The 19835-nt window shown below is 44.1% G+C and overlaps 1 protein-coding gene across 1 annotated transcript in view; it reads right to left on the bottom strand.

Moving 5' to 3' along the window:
• The window catches only part of LOC110527195 (uncharacterized), a 43141-nt gene that overhangs the window by 15860 nt on the left and 7446 nt on the right, over nt 1-19835 (bottom strand). The window contains exons 7-13 of the mRNA XM_036982499.2: nt 17050-19499; nt 16683-16844; nt 15175-15233; nt 15026-15046; nt 11187-11443; nt 9186-9247; nt 76-277 (exon numbers count right to left, since the gene is read on the bottom strand). Of these exons, the coding sequence (XP_036838394.2) occupies nt 76-277; nt 9186-9247; nt 11187-11443; nt 15026-15046; nt 15175-15233; nt 16683-16844; nt 17050-19499 (3213 nt within the window). The remainder of the gene's footprint in view (nt 1-75; nt 278-9185; nt 9248-11186; nt 11444-15025; nt 15047-15174; nt 15234-16682; nt 16845-17049; nt 19500-19835) is intronic.

Raw genomic sequence — 19835 nt, 5'->3', positions numbered from 1 at the left:
ACTGTGTGGTTGACAGTATACAAGGTGATGTGAATGTGGTCTCGTGATTTAGGAAGTAGAAACAGGAGTGCTCACTCTCTGCAGGGACAGCCGTGGTGCTGGGTGGCAAGGTGGTTGCATCCAGAACAAACACATCATTTTCACTGGCCACAACGCTCCCGGAGCCTTTCAAAGGGTCCACAGGAAACAGGAAATCATCCTTCTTCAGGAAGATGTCGCTGACATCCAAGTCTTGGCCAGGAGCATCTGGTGGTTTCTCAGCAGCCAGAACATTGTCCTGACACACCAGGAAGAAAAGACAAAGGTCGATAAAAGTGCACTGACATTATTCTTACATTCTACTAACGTTAGAGAAATGTACGTCTAGTAACTCACACTTAAATGAACGTCCGTGTGTATTGTTGTCTACCTGTAGCCCAAAGGGGAGGTTGGCAGACATAGAAAATGCCAACAATATACCTAGATTAGGCTGGCTAGAGGAAAGATAATCCTAAATCCTCTATCTATACGGGAATTGCCCAGACGATACACCTGGGCTGGCCATGCCCCAAGGATGGACACAAGCAACTACAGAAGTACATAGACTTACAACTACATAGACTTACATAAACCTACACCACCCATGCATACATAAATGCAAAAATACCTACATTTCCCCATGCACAGATCAAAAAGCACATGCATAGGATGACAGATATGATCACGTATACATTCAACAGCCCTTATAGAAGTCAAAGTGGGGGGAAAAAATGATCCTCAACATCTTCAATGAATTACAGTGGAAATTCATCCTTCTATCCAGACTAACTTCAGTGGAAAGAAATTGCACTGGCACGCAGAAGATACATTTGGACACAAAAGCCGGCCCTCTGTGCCTCCCTAGCTGCAGCTGCAGATTAGTTGTGTTTTTCTCTCTTACAAGGTTGAGTTGTAACAGAGTGTTTCCCTCTCACAAGGTTGAGTTGTAGCAGAGTGTTTCCCCCTCACAAGGTTGAGTTGTAGCAGAGTGTTTCTCTCTCACAAGGTTGAGTTGTAACAGAGTGTTTCCCCCTCACAAGGTTGAGTTGTAGCAGAGTGTTTCTCTCTCACAAGGTTGAGTTGTAACAGAGTGTTTCCCCCTCACAAGGTTGAGTTGTAACAGAGTGTTTCCCCCTCACAAGGTTGAGTTGTAACAGAGTGTTTCCCCCTCACAAGGTTGAGTTGTAGCAGTGTTTCTCTCTCACAAGGTTGAGTTGTAGCAGTGTTTCTCTCTCACAAGGTTGAGTTGTAACAGAGTGTTTCCCTCTCACAAGGTTGTGTTGTAGCAGAGTGTTTCCCCCTCACAAGGTTGAGTTGTAGCAGTGTTTCTCTCTCACAAGGTTGAGTTGTAACAGAGTGTTTCCCTCTCACAAGGTTGTGTTGTAGCAGAGTGTTTCTCTCTCACAAGGTTGTGTTGTAGCAGAGTGTTTCTCCCTCACAAGGTTGAGTTGTAGCAGAGTGTTTCCCCCTCACAAGGTTGAGTTGTAGCAGAGTGTTTCTCTCTCACAAGGTTGAGTTGTAGCAGAGTGTTTCTCTCTCACAAGGTTGAGTTGTAGCAGAGTGTTTCCCCCTCACAAGGTTGAGTTGTAGCAGAGTGTTTCTCTCTCACAAGGTTGAGTTGTAGCAGTGTTTCTCTCTCACAAGGTTGAGTTGTAGCAGAGTGTTTCTCTCTCACAAGGTTGAGTTGTAACAGAGTGTTTCCCACTCACAAGGTTGAGTTGTAGCAGAGTGTTTCTCTCTCACAAGGTTGAGTTGTAGCAGAGTGTTTCCCTCTCACAAGGTTGAGTTGTAGCAGAGTGTTTCCCTCTCACAAGGTTGAGTTGTAGCAGAGTGTTTCTCTCTCACAAGGTTGAGTTGTAGCAGAGTGTTTCTCTCTCACAAGGTTGAGTTGTAGCAGTGTTTCTCTCTCACAAGGTTGAGTTGTAGCAGAGTGTTTCTCTCTCACAAGGTTGAGTTGTAGCAGAGTGTTTCTCTCTCACAAGGTTGAGTTGTAGCAGAGTGTTTCTCTCTCACAAGGTTGAGTTGCAGCAGAGTGTTTCTCTCTCACAAGGTTGAGTTGTAGCAGTGTTTACCCCTCACAAGGTTGAGTTGTAACAGAGTGTTTCTCTCTCACAAGGTTGAGTTGTAGCAGAGTGTTTCTCTCTCACAAGGTTGAGTTGTAGCAGTGTTTCCCCCTCACAAGGTTGAGTTGTAGCAGAGTGTTTCTCTCTCACAAGGTTGAGTTGTAGCAGAGTGTTTCTCTCTCACAAGGTTGAGTTGTAGCAGAGTGTTTCTCTCTCACAAGGTTGAGTTGTAGCAGTGTTTCTCTCTCACAAGGTTGAGTTGTAGCAGAGTGTTTCTCTCTCACAAGGTTGAGTTGTAGCAGTGTTCTCTCTCACAAGGTTGAGTTGTAACAGAGTGTTTCCCTCTCACAAGGTTGTGTTGTAGCAGAGTGTTTCTCTCTCACAAGGTTGTGTTGTAGCAGAGTGTTTCTCCCTCACAAGGTTGAGTTGTAGCAGAGTGTTTCCCCCTCACAAGGTTGAGTTGTAGCAGAGTGTTTCTCTCTCACAAGGTTGAGTTGTAGCAGAGTGTTTCTCTCTCACAAGGTTGAGTTGTAGCAGAGTGTTTCCCCCTCACAAGGTTGAGTTGTAGCAGAGTGTTTCTCTCTCACAAGGTTGAGTTGTAGCAGTGTTTCTCTCTCACAAGGTTGAGTTGTAGCAGAGTGTTTCTCTCTCACAAGGTTGAGTTGTAACAGAGTGTTTCCCACTCACAAGGTTGAGTTGTAGCAGAGTGTTTCTCTCTCACAAGGTTGAGTTGTAGCAGAGTGTTTCCCTCTCACAAGGTTGAGTTGTAGCAGAGTGTTTCCCTCTCACAAGGTTGAGTTGTAGCAGAGTGTTTCTCTCTCACAAGGTTGAGTTGTAGCAGAGTGTTTCTCTCTCACAAGGTTGAGTTGTAGCAGTGTTTCTCTCTCACAAGGTTGAGTTGTAGCAGAGTGTTTCTCTCTCACAAGGTTGAGTTGTAGCAGAGTGTTTCTCTCTCACAAGGTTGAGTTGTAGCAGTGTTTCTCTCTCACAAGGTTGAGTTGTAGCAGAGTGTTTCTCTCTCACAAGGTTGAGTTGTAGCAGTGTTTCTCTCTCACAAGGTTGAGTTGTAACAGAGTGTTTCCCACTCACAAGGTTGAGTTGTAGCAGAGTGTTTCTCTCTCACAAGGTTGAGTTGTAGCAGAGTGTTTCCCTCTCACAAGGTTGAGTTGTAGCAGAGTGTTTCCCTCTCACAAGGTTGAGTTGTAGCAGAGTGTTTCTCTCTCACAAGGTTGAGTTGTAGCAGAGTGTTTCTCTCTCACAAGGTTGAGTTGTAGCAGTGTTTCTCTCTCACAAGGTTGAGTTGTAGCAGAGTGTTTCTCTCTCACAAGGTTGAGTTGTAGCAGAGTGTTTCTCTCTCACAAGGTTGAGTTGTAGCAGAGTGTTTCTCTCTCACAAGGTTGAGTTGCAGCAGAGTGTTTCTCTCTCACAAGGTTGAGTTGTAGCAGTGTTTACCCCTCACAAGGTTGAGTTGTAACAGAGTGTTTCTCTCTCACAAGGTTGAGTTGTAGCAGAGTGTTTCTCTCTCACAAGGTTGAGTTGTAGCAGTGTTTCCCCCTCACAAGGTTGAGTTGTAGCAGAGTGTTTCTCTCTCACAAGGTTGAGTTGTAGCAGAGTGTTTCTCTCTCACAAGGTTGAGTTGTAGCAGAGTGTTTCTCTCTCACAAGGTTGAGTTGTAGCAGTGTTTCTCTCTCACAAGGTTGAGTTGTAGCAGAGTGTTTCTCTCTCACAAGGTTGAGTTGTAGCAGTGTTCTCTCTCACAAGGTTGAGTTGTAGCAGAGTGTTTCTCTCTCACAAGGTTGAGTTGTAGCAGAGTGTTTCTCTCTCACAAGGTTGAGTTGTAGCAGAGTGTTTCTCTCTCACAAGGTTGTGTTGTAGCAGAGTGTTTCTCTCTCACAAGGTTGAGTTGTAGCAGAGTGTTTCTCTCTCACAAGGTTGAGTTGTAGCAGAGTGTTTCTCTCTCACAAGGTTGAGTTGTAGCAGTGTTTCTCTCTCACAAGGTTGAGTTGTAGCAGAGTGTTTCCCTCTCACAAGGTTGAGTTGTAACAGAGTGTTTCCCTCTCACAAGGTTGTGTTGTAGCAGAGTGTTTCTCTCTCACAAGGTTGTGTTGTAGCAGAGTGTTTCTCCCTCACAAGGTTGAGTTGTAGCAGAGTGTTTCCCCCTCACAAGGTTGAGTTGTAGCAGAGTGTTTCTCTCTCACAAGGTTGAGTTGTAGCAGAGTGTTTCTCTCTCACAAGGTTGAGTTGTAGCAGAGTGTTTCCCCCTCACAAGGTTGAGTTGTAGCAGAGTGTTTCCCCCTCACAAGGTTGAGTTGTAGCAGAGTGTTTCTCTCTCACAAGGTTGAGTTGTAGCAGTGTTTCTCTCTCACAAGGTTGAGTTGTAGCAGAGTGTTTCTCTCTCACAAGGTTGAGTTGTAACAGAGTGTTTCCCACTCACAAGGTTGAGTTGTAGCAGAGTGTTTCTCTCTCACAAGGTTGAGTTGTAGCAGAGTGTTTCCCTCTCACAAGGTTGAGTTGTAGCAGAGTGTTTCCCTCTCACAAGGTTGAGTTGTAGCACAGTGTTTCTCTCTCACAAGGTTGAGTTGTAGCAGAGTGTTTCTCTCTCACAAGGTTGAGTTGTAGCAGTGTTTCTCTCTCACAAGGTTGAGTTGTAGCAGAGTGTTTCTCTCTCACAAGGTTGAGTTGTAGCAGAGTGTTTCTCTCTCACAAGGTTGAGTTGTAGCAGAGTGTTTCTCTCTCACAAGGTTGAGTTGCAGCAGAGTGTTTCTCTCTCACAAGGTTGAGTTGTAGCAGTGTTTACCCCTCACAAGGTTGAGTTGTAACAGAGTGTTTCTCTCTCACAAGGTTGAGTTGTAGCAGAGTGTTTCTCTCTCACAAGGTTGAGTTGTAGCAGAGTGTTTCTCTCTCACAAGGTTGAGTTGTAGCAGTGTTTCTCTCTCACAAGGTTGAGTTGTAGCAGAGTGTTTCTCTCTCACAAGGTTGAGTTGTAGCAGTGTTCTCTCTCACAAGGTTGAGTTGTAGCAGAGTGTTTCTCTCTCACAAGGTTGAGTTGTAGCAGAGTGTTTCTCTCTCACAAGGTTGAGTTGTAGCAGAGTGTTTCTCTCTCACAAGGTTGTGTTGTAGCAGAGTGTTTCTCTCTCACAAGGTTGAGTTGTAGCAGAGTGTTTCTCTCTCACAAGGTTGAGTTGTAGCAGAGTGTTTCTCTCTCACAAGGTTGAGTTGTAGCAGTGTTTCTCTCTCACAAGGTTGAGTTGTAGCAGAGTGTTTCCCTCTCACAAGGTTGAGTTGTAGCAGAGTGTTTCCCTCTCACAAGGTTGAGTTGTAGCAGAGTGTTTCTCTCTCACAAGGTTGAGTTGTAGCAGTGTTTTCCCCCTCACAAGGTTGAGTTGTAACAGAGTGTTTCTCTTTCACACGGTTGAGTTGTAGCAGAGTGTTTCTCTCTCACAAGGTTGAGTTGTAGCAGTGTTTCTCTCTCACAAGGTTGAGTTGTAGCAGAGTGTTTCCCTCTCACAAGGTTGAGTTGTAGCAGTGTTTCCCCCTCACAAGGTTGAGTTGTAGCAGTGTTTCCCCCTCACAAGGTTGAGTTGTAGCAGAGTGTTTCTCCCTCACAAGGTTGAGTTGTAGCAGAGTGTTTCCCCCTCACAAGGTTGAGTTGTAGCAGAGTGTTTCTCTCTCACAAGGTTGAGTTGTAACAGAGTGTTTCCCCCTCACAAGGTTGAGTTGTAACAGAGTGTTTCCCCCTCACAAGGTTGAGTTGTAACAGAGTGTTTCCCCCTCACAAGGTTGAGTTGTAGCAGTGTTTCTCTCTCACAAGGTTGAGTTGTAGCAGAGTGTTTCCCTCTCACAAGGTTGTGTTGTAGCAGAGTGTTTCTCTCTCACAAGGTTGTGTTGTAGCAGAGTGTTTCCCCCTCACAAGGTTGAGTTGTAGCAGTGTTTCTCTCTCACAAGGTTGAGTTGTAACAGAGTGTTTCCCTCTCACAAGGTTGTGTTGTAGCAGAGTGTTTCTCTCTCACAAGGTTGTGTTGTAGCAGAGTGTTTCTCCCTCACAAGGTTGAGTTGTAGCAGAGTGTTTCCCCCTCACAAGGTTGAGTTGTAGCAGAGTGTTTCTCTCTCACAAGGTTGAGTTGTAGCAGAGTGTTTCTCTCTCACAAGGTTGAGTTGTAGCAGAGTGTTTCCCCCTCACAAGGTTGAGTTGTAGCAGAGTGTTTCTCTCTCACAAGGTTGAGTTGTAGCAGTGTTTCTCTCTCACAAGGTTGAGTTGTAGCAGAGTGTTTCTCTCTCACAAGGTTGAGTTGTAACAGAGTGTTTCCCACTCACAAGGTTGAGTTGTAGCAGAGTGTTTCTCTCTCACAAGGTTGAGTTGTAGCAGAGTGTTTCCCTCTCACAAGGTTGAGTTGTAGCAGAGTGTTTCCCTCTCACAAGGTTGAGTTGTAGCAGAGTGTTTCTCTCTCACAAGGTTGAGTTGTAGCAGAGTGTTTCTCTCTCACAAGGTTGAGTTGTAGCAGTGTTTCTCTCTCACAAGGTTGAGTTGTAGCAGAGTGTTTCTCTCTCACAAGGTTGAGTTGTAGCAGAGTGTTTCTCTCTCACAAGGTTGAGTTGTAGCAGAGTGTTTCTCTCTCACAAGGTTGAGTTGCAGCAGTGTTTCTCTCTCACAAGGTTGAGTTGTAGCAGAGTGTTTCTCTCTCACAAGGTTGAGTTGTAGCAGTGTTTCTCTCTCACAAGGTTGAGTTGTAGCAGAGTGTTTCTCTCTCACAAGGTTGAGTTGTAGCAGAGTGTTTCCCTCTCACAAGGTTGAGTTGTAGCAGTGTTTCTCTCTCACAAGGTTGAGTTGTAGCAGAGTGTTTCCCTCTCACAAGGTTGAGTTGTAGCAGAGTGTTTCCCTCTCACAAGGTTGAGTTGTAGCAGAGTGTTTCTCTCTCACAAGGTTGAGTTGTAGCAGTGTTTTCCCCCTCACAAGGTTGAGTTGTAACAGAGTGTTTCTCTTTCACACGGTTGAGTTGTAGCAGAGTGTTTCTCTCTCACAAGGTTGAGTTGTAGCAGTGTTTCTCTCTCACAAGGTTGAGTTGTAGCAGAGTGTTTCCCTCTCACAAGGTTGAGTTGTAGCAGTGTTTCCCCCTCACAAGGTTGAGTTGTAGCAGTGTTTCCCCCTCACAAGGTTGAGTTGTAGCAGAGTGTTTCCCTCTCACAAGGTTGTGTTGTAGCAGAGTGTTTCTCTCTCACAAGGTTGAGTTGTAGCAGAGTGTTTCTCTCTCACAAGGTTGAGTTGTAGCAGAGTGTTTCTCTCTCACAAGGTTGAGTTGTAGCAGTGTTTCCCCCTCACAAGGTTGAGTTGTAGCAGTGTTTCTCTCTCACAAGGTTGAGTTGTAGCAGAGTGTTTCTCTCTCACAAGGTTGAGTTGTAGCAGTGTTTCCCCCTCACAAGGTTGTGTTGTAGCAGTGTTTCTCTCTCACAAGGTTGAGTTGTAGCAGTGTTTCTCTCTCACAAGGTTGAGTTGTAGCAGAGTGTTTCTCTCTCACAAGGTTGAGTTGTAGCAGTGTTTCTCTCTCACAAGGTTGAGTTGTAGCAGAGTGTTTCTCTCTCACAAGGTTGAGTTGTAGCAGAGTGTTTCTCTCTCACAAGGTTGAGTTGTAGCAGAGTGTTTCTCTCTCACAAGGTTGAGTTGTAGCAGAGTGTTTCTCTCTCACAAGGTTGAGTTGTAGCAGAGTGTTTCTCTCTCACAAGGTTGAGTTGTAGCATAGTGTTTCTCTCTCACAAGGTTGAGTTGTAGCAGTGTTTCCCCCTCACAAGGTTGAGTTGTAGCAGAGTGTTTCTCTCTCACAAGGTTGAGTTGTAGCAGAGTGTTTCTCTCTCACAAGGTTGAGTTGTAGCAGAGTGTTTCCCTCTCACAAGGTTGAGTTGTAGCAGTGTTTCCCCCTCACAAGGTTGAGTTGTAGCAGTGTTTCCCCCTCACAAGGTTGAGTTGTAGCAGAGTGTTTCCCTCTCACAAGGTTGTGTTGTAGCAGTGTTTCCCTCTCACAGGGTTGAGTTGTAACAGATACAGATGTAGCCCTTGATATGTGTGCTTCACAAAGTAAATATTCAGAAACACAAAATACCTCACGATAAACTAAATCTGAGTGAAATTCACATATACATCCCAGCAACGGATGCCCTATATGAATGAATGCAACAACACGGGCCTTTTAACCTCAACATATGTTCTGTATTAGTATGTCCTGCTCAAGGGACAGAGAAACACACACACACACACACACACACACACACTTCATCTTCCACAATGAAAATGGGCTTCCTGCAAACAGCCATGTGACTCAGAGAGACCGTCAAACCAGGTTGTGTTCACACAAATGAGCAGAGCGTCATTGTCTTTCACCACAGGATAAACAAAAAGTTGTGTTATGCCCTAAGGACAACAATAAAGTTCTGTTTGGTCAAAGTGGACCCATTTAATAACGAATGGACTTCAGATGTGCTTATCTTTAACTACCAGTAACTGCCTTGTGCCTGTGTTAGACCCTAGGAAGCTTGCCATTACCTGAGAGAATGAGAGAGAACACATGGTAGTCAAGACAAATTGGACAACGCCATTCAGCCAAAAAAAGATTGTAAATCAGTTTAATAAAGGGATGAGAAAAAATAGGAAAAAATTGCGGGAGTAAATTCTGAGATTATTAAGTTTGTTCCCAGTCAAATGTGTCTTTGTAATTACAGTGCCGTCTATGAGAAAAGCGAATCATTCGGCGTAATAAATTCATGTCATATTTCCACTCAAACCAGATTTCTTTCTATATTTCTTAGTGATTGAACACAACTGTTTGCTTAATATGGCATGCTGACTTGCGTCTTGAGAATAGTTTTGTGGAAAATGGACTTGACTATTTTTACAGACTTTTACTGAACTGAGACAGCTGGGTATGAATTCCATTTTCCAAAGCAACTTTAGCAACAAATGACTTTCATTGCAATCATTTTAGTGTAGCCTACACAACAACACACATTGAACTAGCAATGTCATCAACTACATATTCAGTTGACTATATTGTTAAAAGGATGCAATACACAATGTTCCTCAGGACAATGTGGAGCAGTGAACTGACACTCACTCACCATCATGTCATTGGACTCTTCTGGTTTGGTGGTGGGTCTCCCTCCCAGAAACAAGTTATCAACTGGAAAATAAAACAGTCGTACACAAATAAACTGGAGAACACTTTTACCTTTTCACACAAATCCCAGGTCTAAACCCTTATTTAGCAGTGGTCGCCAACCCTGTTCCTGGAGGACTGCTCTCTGAGAAAGCTTTTGTTTCAGCACTAACACACTTAATTGTACTAGATCAACTAATCCTCAATACTATTATTAGTCTGGTTAGGTGTGTTAGTTCTGGGCTGGAATAAAAGCTTTCTCATAATGTAGCTCTCTAGGACCAGAGTTCATGACCACCTGTTGTACAGTTTAGCCGGTCTGTAGACCTACAGTGCCTTGCGAAAGTATTCGGCCCCCTTGAACTTTGCGACCTTTTGCCACATTTCAGGCTTCAAACATAAAGATATAAAACTGTATTTTTTTGTGAAGAATCAACAACAAGTGGAACACAATCATGAAGTGGAACGACATTTATTGGATATTTCAAACTTTTTTAACAAATCAAAAACTGAAAAATTGGGCGTGCAAAATTATTCAGCCCCCTTAAGTTAATACTTTGTAGCGCCATCTTTTGCTGCGATTACAGCTGTAAGTCGCTTGGGGTATGTCTCTATCAGTTTTGCACATCGAGAGACTGAAATTTTTTCCCATTCCTCCTTGCAAAACAGCTTGAGCTCAGTGAGGTTGGATGGAGAGCATTTGTGAACAGCAGTTTTCAGTTCTTTCCACAGATTCTCGATTGGATTCAGGTCTGGACTTTGACTTGGCCATTCTAACACCTGGATATGTTTATTTTTGAACCATTCCATTGTAGATTTTGCTTTATGTTTTGGATCATTGTCTTGTTGGAAGACAAATCTCCGTCCCAGTCTCAGGTCTTTTGCAGACTCCATCAGGTTTTCTTCCAGAATGGTCCTGTATTTGGCTCCATCCATCTTCCCATCAATTTTAACCATCTTCCCTGTACCTGCTGAAGAAAAGCAGGCCCAAACCATGATGCTGCCACCACCATGTTTGACAGTGGGGATGGTGTGTTCAGGGTGATGAGCTGTGTTGCTTTTACGCCAAACATAACGTTTTGCATTGTTGCCAAAAAGTTCAATTTTGGTTTCATCTGACCAGAGCACCTTCTTCCACATGTGTGGTGTGTCTCCCAGGTGGCTTGTGGCAAACTTTAAACGACACTTTTTATGGATATCTTTAAGAAATGGCTTTCTTCTTGCCACTCTTCCATAAAGGCCAGATTTGTGCAATATACGACTGATTGTTGTCCTATGGACAGAGTCTCCCACCTCAGCTGTAGATATCTGCAGTTCATCCAGAGTGATCATGGGCCTCTTGGCTGCATCTCTGATCAGTCCTCTCCTTGTATGAGCTGAAAGTTTAGAGGGACGGCCAGGTCTTGGTAGATTTGCAGTGGTCTGATACTCCTTCCATTTCAATATTATCGCTTGCGCAGTGCTCCTTGGGATGTTTAAAGCTTGGGAATTTTTTTTGTATCCAAATCCGGCTTTAAACTTCTTCACAACAGTATCTCGGACCTGCCTGGTGTGTTCCTTGTTCTTCATGATGCTCTCTGCGCTTTTAACGGACCTCTGAGACTATCACAGTGCAGGTGCATTTATACGGAGACTTGATTACACACAGGTGGATTGTATTTATCATCATTAGTCATTTAGGTCAACATTGGATCATTCAGAGATCCTCACTGAACCTCTGGAGAGAGTTTGCTGCACTGAAAGTAAAGGGGCTGAATAATTTTGCACGCCCAATTTTTCAGTTTTTGATTTGTTAAAAAAGTTTGAAATATCCAATAAATGTCGTTCCACTTCATGATTGTGTCCCACTTGTTGTTGATTCTTCACAAAAAAATACAGTTTTATATCTTTATGTTTGAAGCCTGAAATGTGGCAAAAGGTCGCAAAGTTCAAGGCGGCCAAATACTTTCGCAAGGCAGTGTACCTCGCTCTAGCTGCAGTGAGTCAGGGTCTACATCCAGAGTGGTGTTGCTCATGAAGTTCTCCTTGTGCAGGGCTTCAGTGATGTAGTTTCGGAAGTCTGTTATGGTGTAGACCACAGTGGGGCGTTCAACGGCGTCACGGTAAGACTTCTCCACCACGTTGGACTGGAGGTCGATGTAGTCCATGGTCTCGTTACTGATGCCTGCCCCGTCCACTTCCAGAGTCACTGCGTAGTGGACTACCACAGACAAGATACCCCTAGAGGAGCAATATTCATTTGATAGAGAGAGAGAGACATATTGAGGAACAGAGAGACACATTGAGGAACAGAGAGACACATTGAGGGACAGAGAGACAAATCGAGTAACAGAGAGACACATTGAGGAACAGAGAGAGACAAATTGAGGAACAGAGAGACATATTGAGGAACAGAGAGACATATTGAGGAACAGAGACACACATTGAGGAACAGAGAGAGACACATTGAGTAACAGAGAGACATATTGAGGAACAGAGAGACATATTGAGGAACAGAGACACACATTGAGGAACAGAGAGAGACACATTGAGTAACAGAGAGACACATTGAGGAACAGAGAGACACATTGAGGAACAGAGAGACACATTGAGGAACAGAGAGACACATTGAGGAACAGAGAGACACATTGAGGAACAGAGACATATTGAGGAACAGAGAGAGAGACATTGAGGAACAGAGAGACATATTGAGGAACAGAGAGACATATTGAGGAACAGAGAGAGACACATTGAGTAACAGAGAGACACATTGAGGAACAGAGAGACACATTGAGGAACAGAGAGACACATTAAGGAACAGAGAGACATATTGAGGAACAGAGAGACACATTGAGGAACAGAGAGACACATTGAGGAACAGAGAGACACATTGAGGAACAGAGAGACATATTGATTGAGGAACAGAGAGACATATTGATTGAGGAACAGAGAGATACATTGAGGAACAGAGAGAGACAGAGGTCCTAGCTTAATTATTACAGAGGTCCTATCCTAAAGAGGTCCTAGCTTAATTATTACAGAGGTCCTAGCTTAAAGAGGTCCTAGCTTAATTATTACAGAGGTCCTAGCTTAAAGAGGTCCTAGTTTAGGCACAGTGCAGTCAAAAACGTGATTTTCCTGTGTTTTATAGATATTTCCACACAATGAGGTTGGAACTTTACTGTGAAATTGTGAAAACTATGATAATCCCCTTTAAGTAAAAGAGCTGTTTAAAAAGACAGCCTGAAATTTCTGTCTGTTTTGGTGGTATGGAGCTTATACCTTTTCATCACCATGCGGTCAGTTATTTAATACAACAATTAGAAAGAGAGTTTCAAACCTCTCTGCCAATACCAGCTACTTTTCAGTTTTCCCCTCCTAACACAGACCACTCCCAGACAGTCCGAGGGAAATTCTCGCTTGAGAAAGTGTTCATTGCTAAGAAGATATTTCTGTTTCTTTTTGACTATTTTAACTAAAAACAATGACAGTAAGATACTTAATTGTTACCCAGAAATGATTTGATATTGAGATAAAAATGGCTGCATTGGACCTTTAAAGTGGTCCTAGCTTGGAGAAGCTATATCCTAATCTAGATACTGTGATCCTGGTCAGTTTATGACCATCTTCCCTTTCCCCCCCCAGACAGCCCAATTCTCCTTCAGCTCTAATACCCTGGCAGCTTCGTTTAAAGGTTGCATGCTAACAGGGATTTATATGACCTGCAGAACAAACTGTGAAGAGCCGAAGGTGGTTTAAAGGCCTCACTGTGCTCGCAACGTTTAGTTTTCCACGATGCCAGTTTGTAGGGGAAACCAGTGAGGGGCTAAACCCGTGGGGGAATCTGGCCTGGAGCCTCCGTACTGGTTGACAGTCAGGAGAAAAGTGATCTTGTCATAAATCTCTGCCTTTAATCTCATCATCATGACTGGCAGGGGGCCAGCGGGGTGAGCGATGGGGCTTACCCCACTTAGGGGGTGATTGACCATTGCAAGGCCATTAACTGTAAACTGGAGCATTGCAGAACTCGTGTAATATAAAGACGCCAACTAACAGAAAACACATAGAAGTCCAATGTGACATGTAGCCAAAAGGAATCACACGTTTTAGCTTCGTTTTTTGTGCTTTTCGTGTCTGCAATGGTGCCGATGCACTGAGCTATAATGATTGACAGGCATTGGAAGTATGCTTGTAATGCTGGTAAACATAGTGTGGAACAACTGATCTGAAGACTGTGGCAAGTAAGCAGAAAACATCTAACCATGCAGTAGGTACGGTAAAGGCTTGGTTCTTTGGCTCAGCCAGACACAGATGCACATGCATATCCCATTAGTAGATATACATGTGAGATAGACTCAGTGGGATTTGGGTTAGCTCAACTGTGCAGTCATGATGGTTGAACTGGGAGTGATAGCATTGCAATGAGATGGATTTATCACGCTCCAGTGCACTTTCACACAGGTATCTAGCCTGTTATTACAGCACTCTCCAGGACGTCATCAACTGTAATGTGCGTGTCAGTGGTCGTTGTCATGGATTTAGGAGCCATAAATCCTGACATGTGAATCCATTAACAGTAACCAGGTTTCCAGCCATCCTTTTTATGTAAAGTAAAGTACACGTTGGATAAAAAATGTCACGACAGGCCTGATGGGAACAGCAAATCTGTCGGTAAATCTGTCGACAAAACAAATCCGCTAGACAAGGTGGGAGTTAATTATGCGAGATATGGCGGTGGAAACGCCTCTATGTGCATACATTGATAAATATTGAGGGTCTTATTCTGGTGACATGATGATCGATGCTTGGCTGGCTGCCATTTGACAAATAAAAATGATTATCCATAACAATAACTGATGTGATCTTCCTGTCTGGGTTGGCGCTCCCCCTTGGGTTGTGCCGTGGCGGAGATCTTTGTGGGCTATACTCGGCCTTGTCTCAGGATGGTAAGTTGGTGGTTGAAGATATCCCTCTAGTGGTGTGGGGGCTGTGCTTTGGCAAAGTGGGTGGGGTTATGTCCTTCCTATTTGGCCCTGTCCGGGGGTATCATCGGATGGGGCCACAGTGTCACAGGACTACCTGGCATGATGACTCCTTGCTGTCTCCAGTCCACCTGGCTGTGCTGCTGATCCAGTTTCAACTGTACTACCTGCGGCTATGGAATCCTGACCTGTTCACCGGACGTGCTACCTGTCCCAGACCTATTATTTGACCATGCTGGTCATTTATGAACATTTGAACATCTTGGCCATGTTCTGTTATAATCTTCACCCGGCACAGCGAAAAGAGGACTGGCCACCCCTCATAGCCTGGTTCCTCTCTAGGTTTCTTTCTAGGTTTTGGCCTTTCTAGGGAGTTTTTCCTAGCCACCGTGCTTCTACACCTGCATTGCTTGCTGTTTGGGGTTTTAGGCTGGGTTTCTGTTCAGCACTTTGAGATATCAGCTGATGAACGAAGTGCTATATAAATACATTTGATTTGATTTGATTAAAGTAGCCTGCTGTATATGCTATCTGTTGGCTAGAGTGCATATGCCAAAGTCATAGGGGGCACATTCACTACATAATGCTAAATTTGTGGTGAAAAAAACATCATTAGAGTTGTGAGGGAAACCCATTTAACTTGGATGTATTATTCAGTACATGGGAATTTAACTGCAAAAGTTATTTCCATGTGCACTACATCATCACGCACACCGTTTTATCCGCAACAAGCATGTGGTTTTTATGCAGATTTTAGAATATTCACATGAACATCTGTAGCCAATTGGATGTAAACCTTGTGAGACAGTTATTTGGGTCAGAAGAAAGAAAACATGCTTACCTTTGGAGGTCCTTCTGAGGCCTGGACACATTTGGAAAAGACAAAGAAATATTAGAACTTGATATTGAAATAGCATATTGCCTGTTCAATTAAATATGATGCTTTACAGGTAGTGGATCAATGGATTTATAGCTGTTAATGACGCTTACCTGAATTCAACTACAAAGACCTTCTTGAATCCTGGTAACCTTTCAAACGCATCTTCAATCTAGATGAGAACGATGAAAAGAAAACACACTTAGTTAATTACCACGTCAAGTTGGAGTTTTTCTCAGGAGAATGAAAAAGATCCACCCTGTTCGCCAGACATGCCTGCGTCTACACCAGTACTGTGAATCCTTCACGCCACCAGTTAGCGATATCATTCTCAGTCCAGGACCACATAGTATGATCAGTTATTGCAGTATAGACAAAAATCAAGTCAGTCCCCTTTCCAAGTCTGTGTAGTGGCTGTCTGTGTGCTAAAGCTGTCCTCTAGGATCTGTGCCACCTCGCTTCTTTCCCCTCTTGGCCAGGAGCAGTAAGGCTCTGTCCTGTTGTTTACTTATTCATCCTCTCTGTATGTCTGCATCTCAAATGGCACCCTATTCCCTATTTAGTGCACTACTTTTGACCCGAGCCCCATGGGGCTCTGATCAGGCCCTGGTCAAAAGCACTGCACTATATTGGGAAATAGGAGGCCATTTGGGACACGTCTATAACTAATGGCCTCTGCTCTGACAAACTCTGGCTCTGCCGGAGAAAAGGACAAAATGTGAGGTGGCAACATCCGGCGATGGGAATACACCGTCCGTCACTGTGGGTTCCCAGCAGAGGACATGTTTCCAGAGCTGTCACACTGACTGGTGGACCTCTGATTTTTCCAGGCAGATTTCTTCCTGTTCTTCAGTGAATACAGTATATAGCTGGCAAGCCCGGACAACCAGTACAACATTTGAAAGCTGTTTACAGTAAATAGATACAGTAGAATATATATCGATATCTTTCAACCTCTTCCGAACTTTCTGTTTCTACTCTGTACACGCAAGAGTTAATCATGTAAAATACACTGTCCAAAACATTAGGAACACCTGCTTTCCATGACAGATGGATCCCTTATTGATGTCACCTGTTAAATCCACTTCAGACAGTGTAGATGAAGGGGAGAAGACGGGTTAAAGAAGGATTTTTAAGCCCAGAGACAATTGAGACATGGAGTGGGTATTTGTGCCATTCAGGAGGTGAATGCGCAAGACAAATGATTTGAGTGTCTTTGAACGGGGTATGATAGCAGGTGCCAGGCACACCGGTTTGAGTGTTTCAAAAACTGCAACGCAACAGTTTCCAGTGTGTATCTAGAATTGTCCATCACCCAAAGGACATCCAGCCAACTTGACACAACCGGAAAGTATTGGAGTCAACATGGGCCAGCATCCCTGTGGAACGCTTTCGACACCTTGGAGAGTCCATGCCCTGGCGAATTGAGGCTGTTCTGAGGGCAAACGGAGGTGCAACTCAATATTAGGAAGGTGTTCCTAATGTTTTGTACACTCAGTGTACATCCTGTATGTGAAAAGAAGGAAACAAAAACAAAAACGGGTGTCAAAAAGGACGGGACCAAACAATTGTTTTTACCAATAGCCTGCATGGGGACAGCAGTATACCAACTCTACTGTACCTTATGGGTGAAATGTTTGGCCACGCGTTGGTAGTAGAAGCTAGAGGGGTCTCTCAGGGCGTCGTTGTAGTTCTCTCCCTTCAGCTGGATGCTGAGTTCTACCACCTGCTCCTTCATGGGTGTGGACGGCCTCGCCATGATGTCCTCGATCTCATTGCCCAGCTAAACACAGGACACAAAAACAGATCACATCATTACAATATCACCTCACTCTCATTCATTTCAGTAGACAGGGTCTTTAATCTATAGCTGATGCACCTCTCTTATTGTGTGTTTAAGAAGGCTTCTATCCTTTATGAAGTAACAATTTGATTATTGATTCTGTATTTCATTGATTGCAATAATAATAACCTCGTCATTTCCTTACCGTGTTTTCCACCTCTGTTATGATATCTTGGATCCCTAGGAAGTCATCATTTGTTTCTTCTGTGACCCTATAACGATCACCGTTATTGTTCTCCTCTGCATCCTTATAACGATCGCCATTATTGTTCTCCTCTGTGTCCGTCAAAATTCCAGTTTCAGTGGTAACCTCATGAGTAATCTCCACAGCAGCCTCCTGTGTCGCCTCTGGAGTGGACTCACCTGCAGCCTCTGTGGTTATCTCCGCTGCAGCTTCTGAAGGCTCTAGAATGATCTCTTCGGAAGCCTCTTCTGTAGTTTCAGTAATTGTCTTTTTGGAAGCCTCTTCTGTAGCTTCTGGAATGATCTTGTCTACTGCCTCAGATGGGACCTCTTCTGAAGCCTCTGGAGTTTCCTCCTCTGAAGGTTCTGGAATTTCCTCCTCTGAAGTTTCTGGAATTTCCTCTTCTGAAGGTTCTGGAATTTCCTCCTCTGAAGGTTCTGGTGTTATCTCTTCTGGAGTCACTGAAACTATTTCTTCTACAGTTTCTGTTGAGTCCTCTTCAGCAGCTTCCAGAGTTATCTCTACAGTATCTGGGGGGATTTCTTCTACAGCCTCTGGAGTGTCTTCCACTGCAGTCTCCAAAAGGACCTCTTCTGCTTCCTCAGGAACTTCTTCAGTAGACTCTGGAGTTACCTCTATCTCCACCTCGGGATTGTCCTCTACTGCAGTTTCTTCTGTAATCTCCTCAGCCTCTGGAGGTTCCTCCACTACATATTCTGGAGATACCTCTACTTCCACCTCAGGAGTGACCTCCAAAGTGGCTTCTGAGGTGACCTCCACCATAACTTCCTTCATCTCTACTTCAGCCTCAGGAGTGACTTCAGCCTTTATTGTTGCTTCTTCAGTGGTCCCTGTTACATCCTCTGGAATGGCCTTTACTGAAGTTTCTGGAGTGACTTCTTCCTCAGGACCAATTTCTATTACCACTTCATTAGTAGTAGTGGCTACAGTATCCTCTAGTACACTCTCTGGAGTGATCTCCTCCATAGCCTCGAGTATCAAATGCGTTGTGGCGACTGAGATAACTTCCTCTAAAATCTCAGGGGTCTCATCTTCAGTGTCTTCTGGGGCAACATTTACTGTAGCCTCTGAGGTGGTCTCCATGGGGAGCTCCTGAACATCTCCATCTGAACCCTCTGAAGGGATTTCCATGGCAGCTTCAGGCACTGAAGTGTCCCCTGGAGAAACTTCTGGAGTTAATTCTGCTGCATCCTCTGGAATATCCTCATCTGTAGTATCTTCTGACGTTGCCTTGGTAGCAATGTCTGAAGTGGTCTCCAAAGTGACGTTTTCTTCTACCGCAGCTTCTGTGATCTCCTCATCTGTGGTATCTGAAGTGACCTCTATGGCAGCCTCTTTAATCTTCTCATCTATGGTGTCTGAAGTTATTTCTGTGGCACCCTCTGTGATCTCCTTGTCTATGGTTTCTGATGTGATTTCTGTGGCACCCTCTGTGATCTCCTTGTCTATGGTTTCTGATGTGATTTCTGTGGCACCCTCTGTGATCTCCTTGTCTATGGTATCTGATGTGATTTCTGTAGCGCCCTCTGTGATCTCCTTGTCTATGAAATCTGATGTGATTTCTATAGCACCCTCTGTGATCTCCTTGTCTATGATATCTGAAGTGATTTCTGTAGTACCCTCTGTGGTCTCCTTGTCTATTGTATCTGAAGTGATTTCTGTGGCACCCTCTGTGATCTCCTTGTCTATGGTATCTGAAGTGATTTCTGTGGCACCCTCTGTGATCTCCTTGTCTATGGTATCTGAAGTGATTTCTGTGGCAGCCTCCGAAGGCGCTTCAGAAGGGGTTTCAGAAATGGCCTCCAAAGAAGTTTCTGGAATAAATGTTATTTCAGGTTCTGGGATATCCTTGTCTGTGGACCCAACAGGCATATCGATAGCAGCTTCTGAAGGGACCTCTGCAGGGATCTCAATGGCAGCTTCTGGTGGGACCTCTGCAGCGGCCTCTTCTGCCTCCTCCACTGTATTGTGTGTGGTATCTGAGATAACTTCCTCATCCATTTTCCCAATTACCTCATTAATGGGCTTGTGGATGACAGTGACAATAGATTCAGATGTGATCTCCACAGTGTCATCTGAGGTAGCATCGGATGATTCCTCAACAGCAGCCATATTAACCTCATCACTAGTCTCAGCAATGACTTCAACTGCTTTTTCGGAGTTGACGTCAAAGGCAGCTTTGGTAGTGGCGTCCTCTCCTATCTCCTGTATTGTCTCGTCGGTCTCTGAGGTGACGTCGATGTCAGCATCTTCAGTCACAGAGTCAGTAGTTTCTGGCGGGACCATCTCTGTGACCTCCTCAACTGGCTCTGCAGTAATGACAGGAATGATGTCAACATCTCCTCGCAAGGTTGGGAAGGTGTCTGGCTGTATGACAATGACTTCATTATCTACAGAAGAAAACAAGAAGGGACCCAGAAACAAAGAATATAAAAGTATGAATAAAAAGAGGGTGTATTATACGTGACACAGAATACAATTATATAAGAAAACATTCTACATGACATCAATGAATTGCTACTGAACATGTCTGGCACTGAAATTGAAAAGTAGTGTGTTCCGACAAGCGGTTCAGACAATCTCTTAGGAAAGTCTAGCGGTCCCTCTATCCATTGTCCATTGACAACGTGGTGTGTCATTAAGAAGGATTAAAGGCCTATTCTGGGAGCAACGCGTGTCTTGATCAGGCTACAGTAGTCCTATGCAGCACCCACAATAACCTCAAG

Source organism: Oncorhynchus mykiss, chromosome 7, assembly GCF_057628025.1.
Source record: "Oncorhynchus mykiss isolate SJ-2025 chromosome 7, ASM5762802v1, whole genome shotgun sequence".
In the NCBI taxonomy this organism is placed as follows: domain Eukaryota; kingdom Metazoa; phylum Chordata; class Actinopteri; order Salmoniformes; family Salmonidae; genus Oncorhynchus; species Oncorhynchus mykiss.
This window is presented reverse-complemented; position numbering and strand designations above follow the sequence as displayed.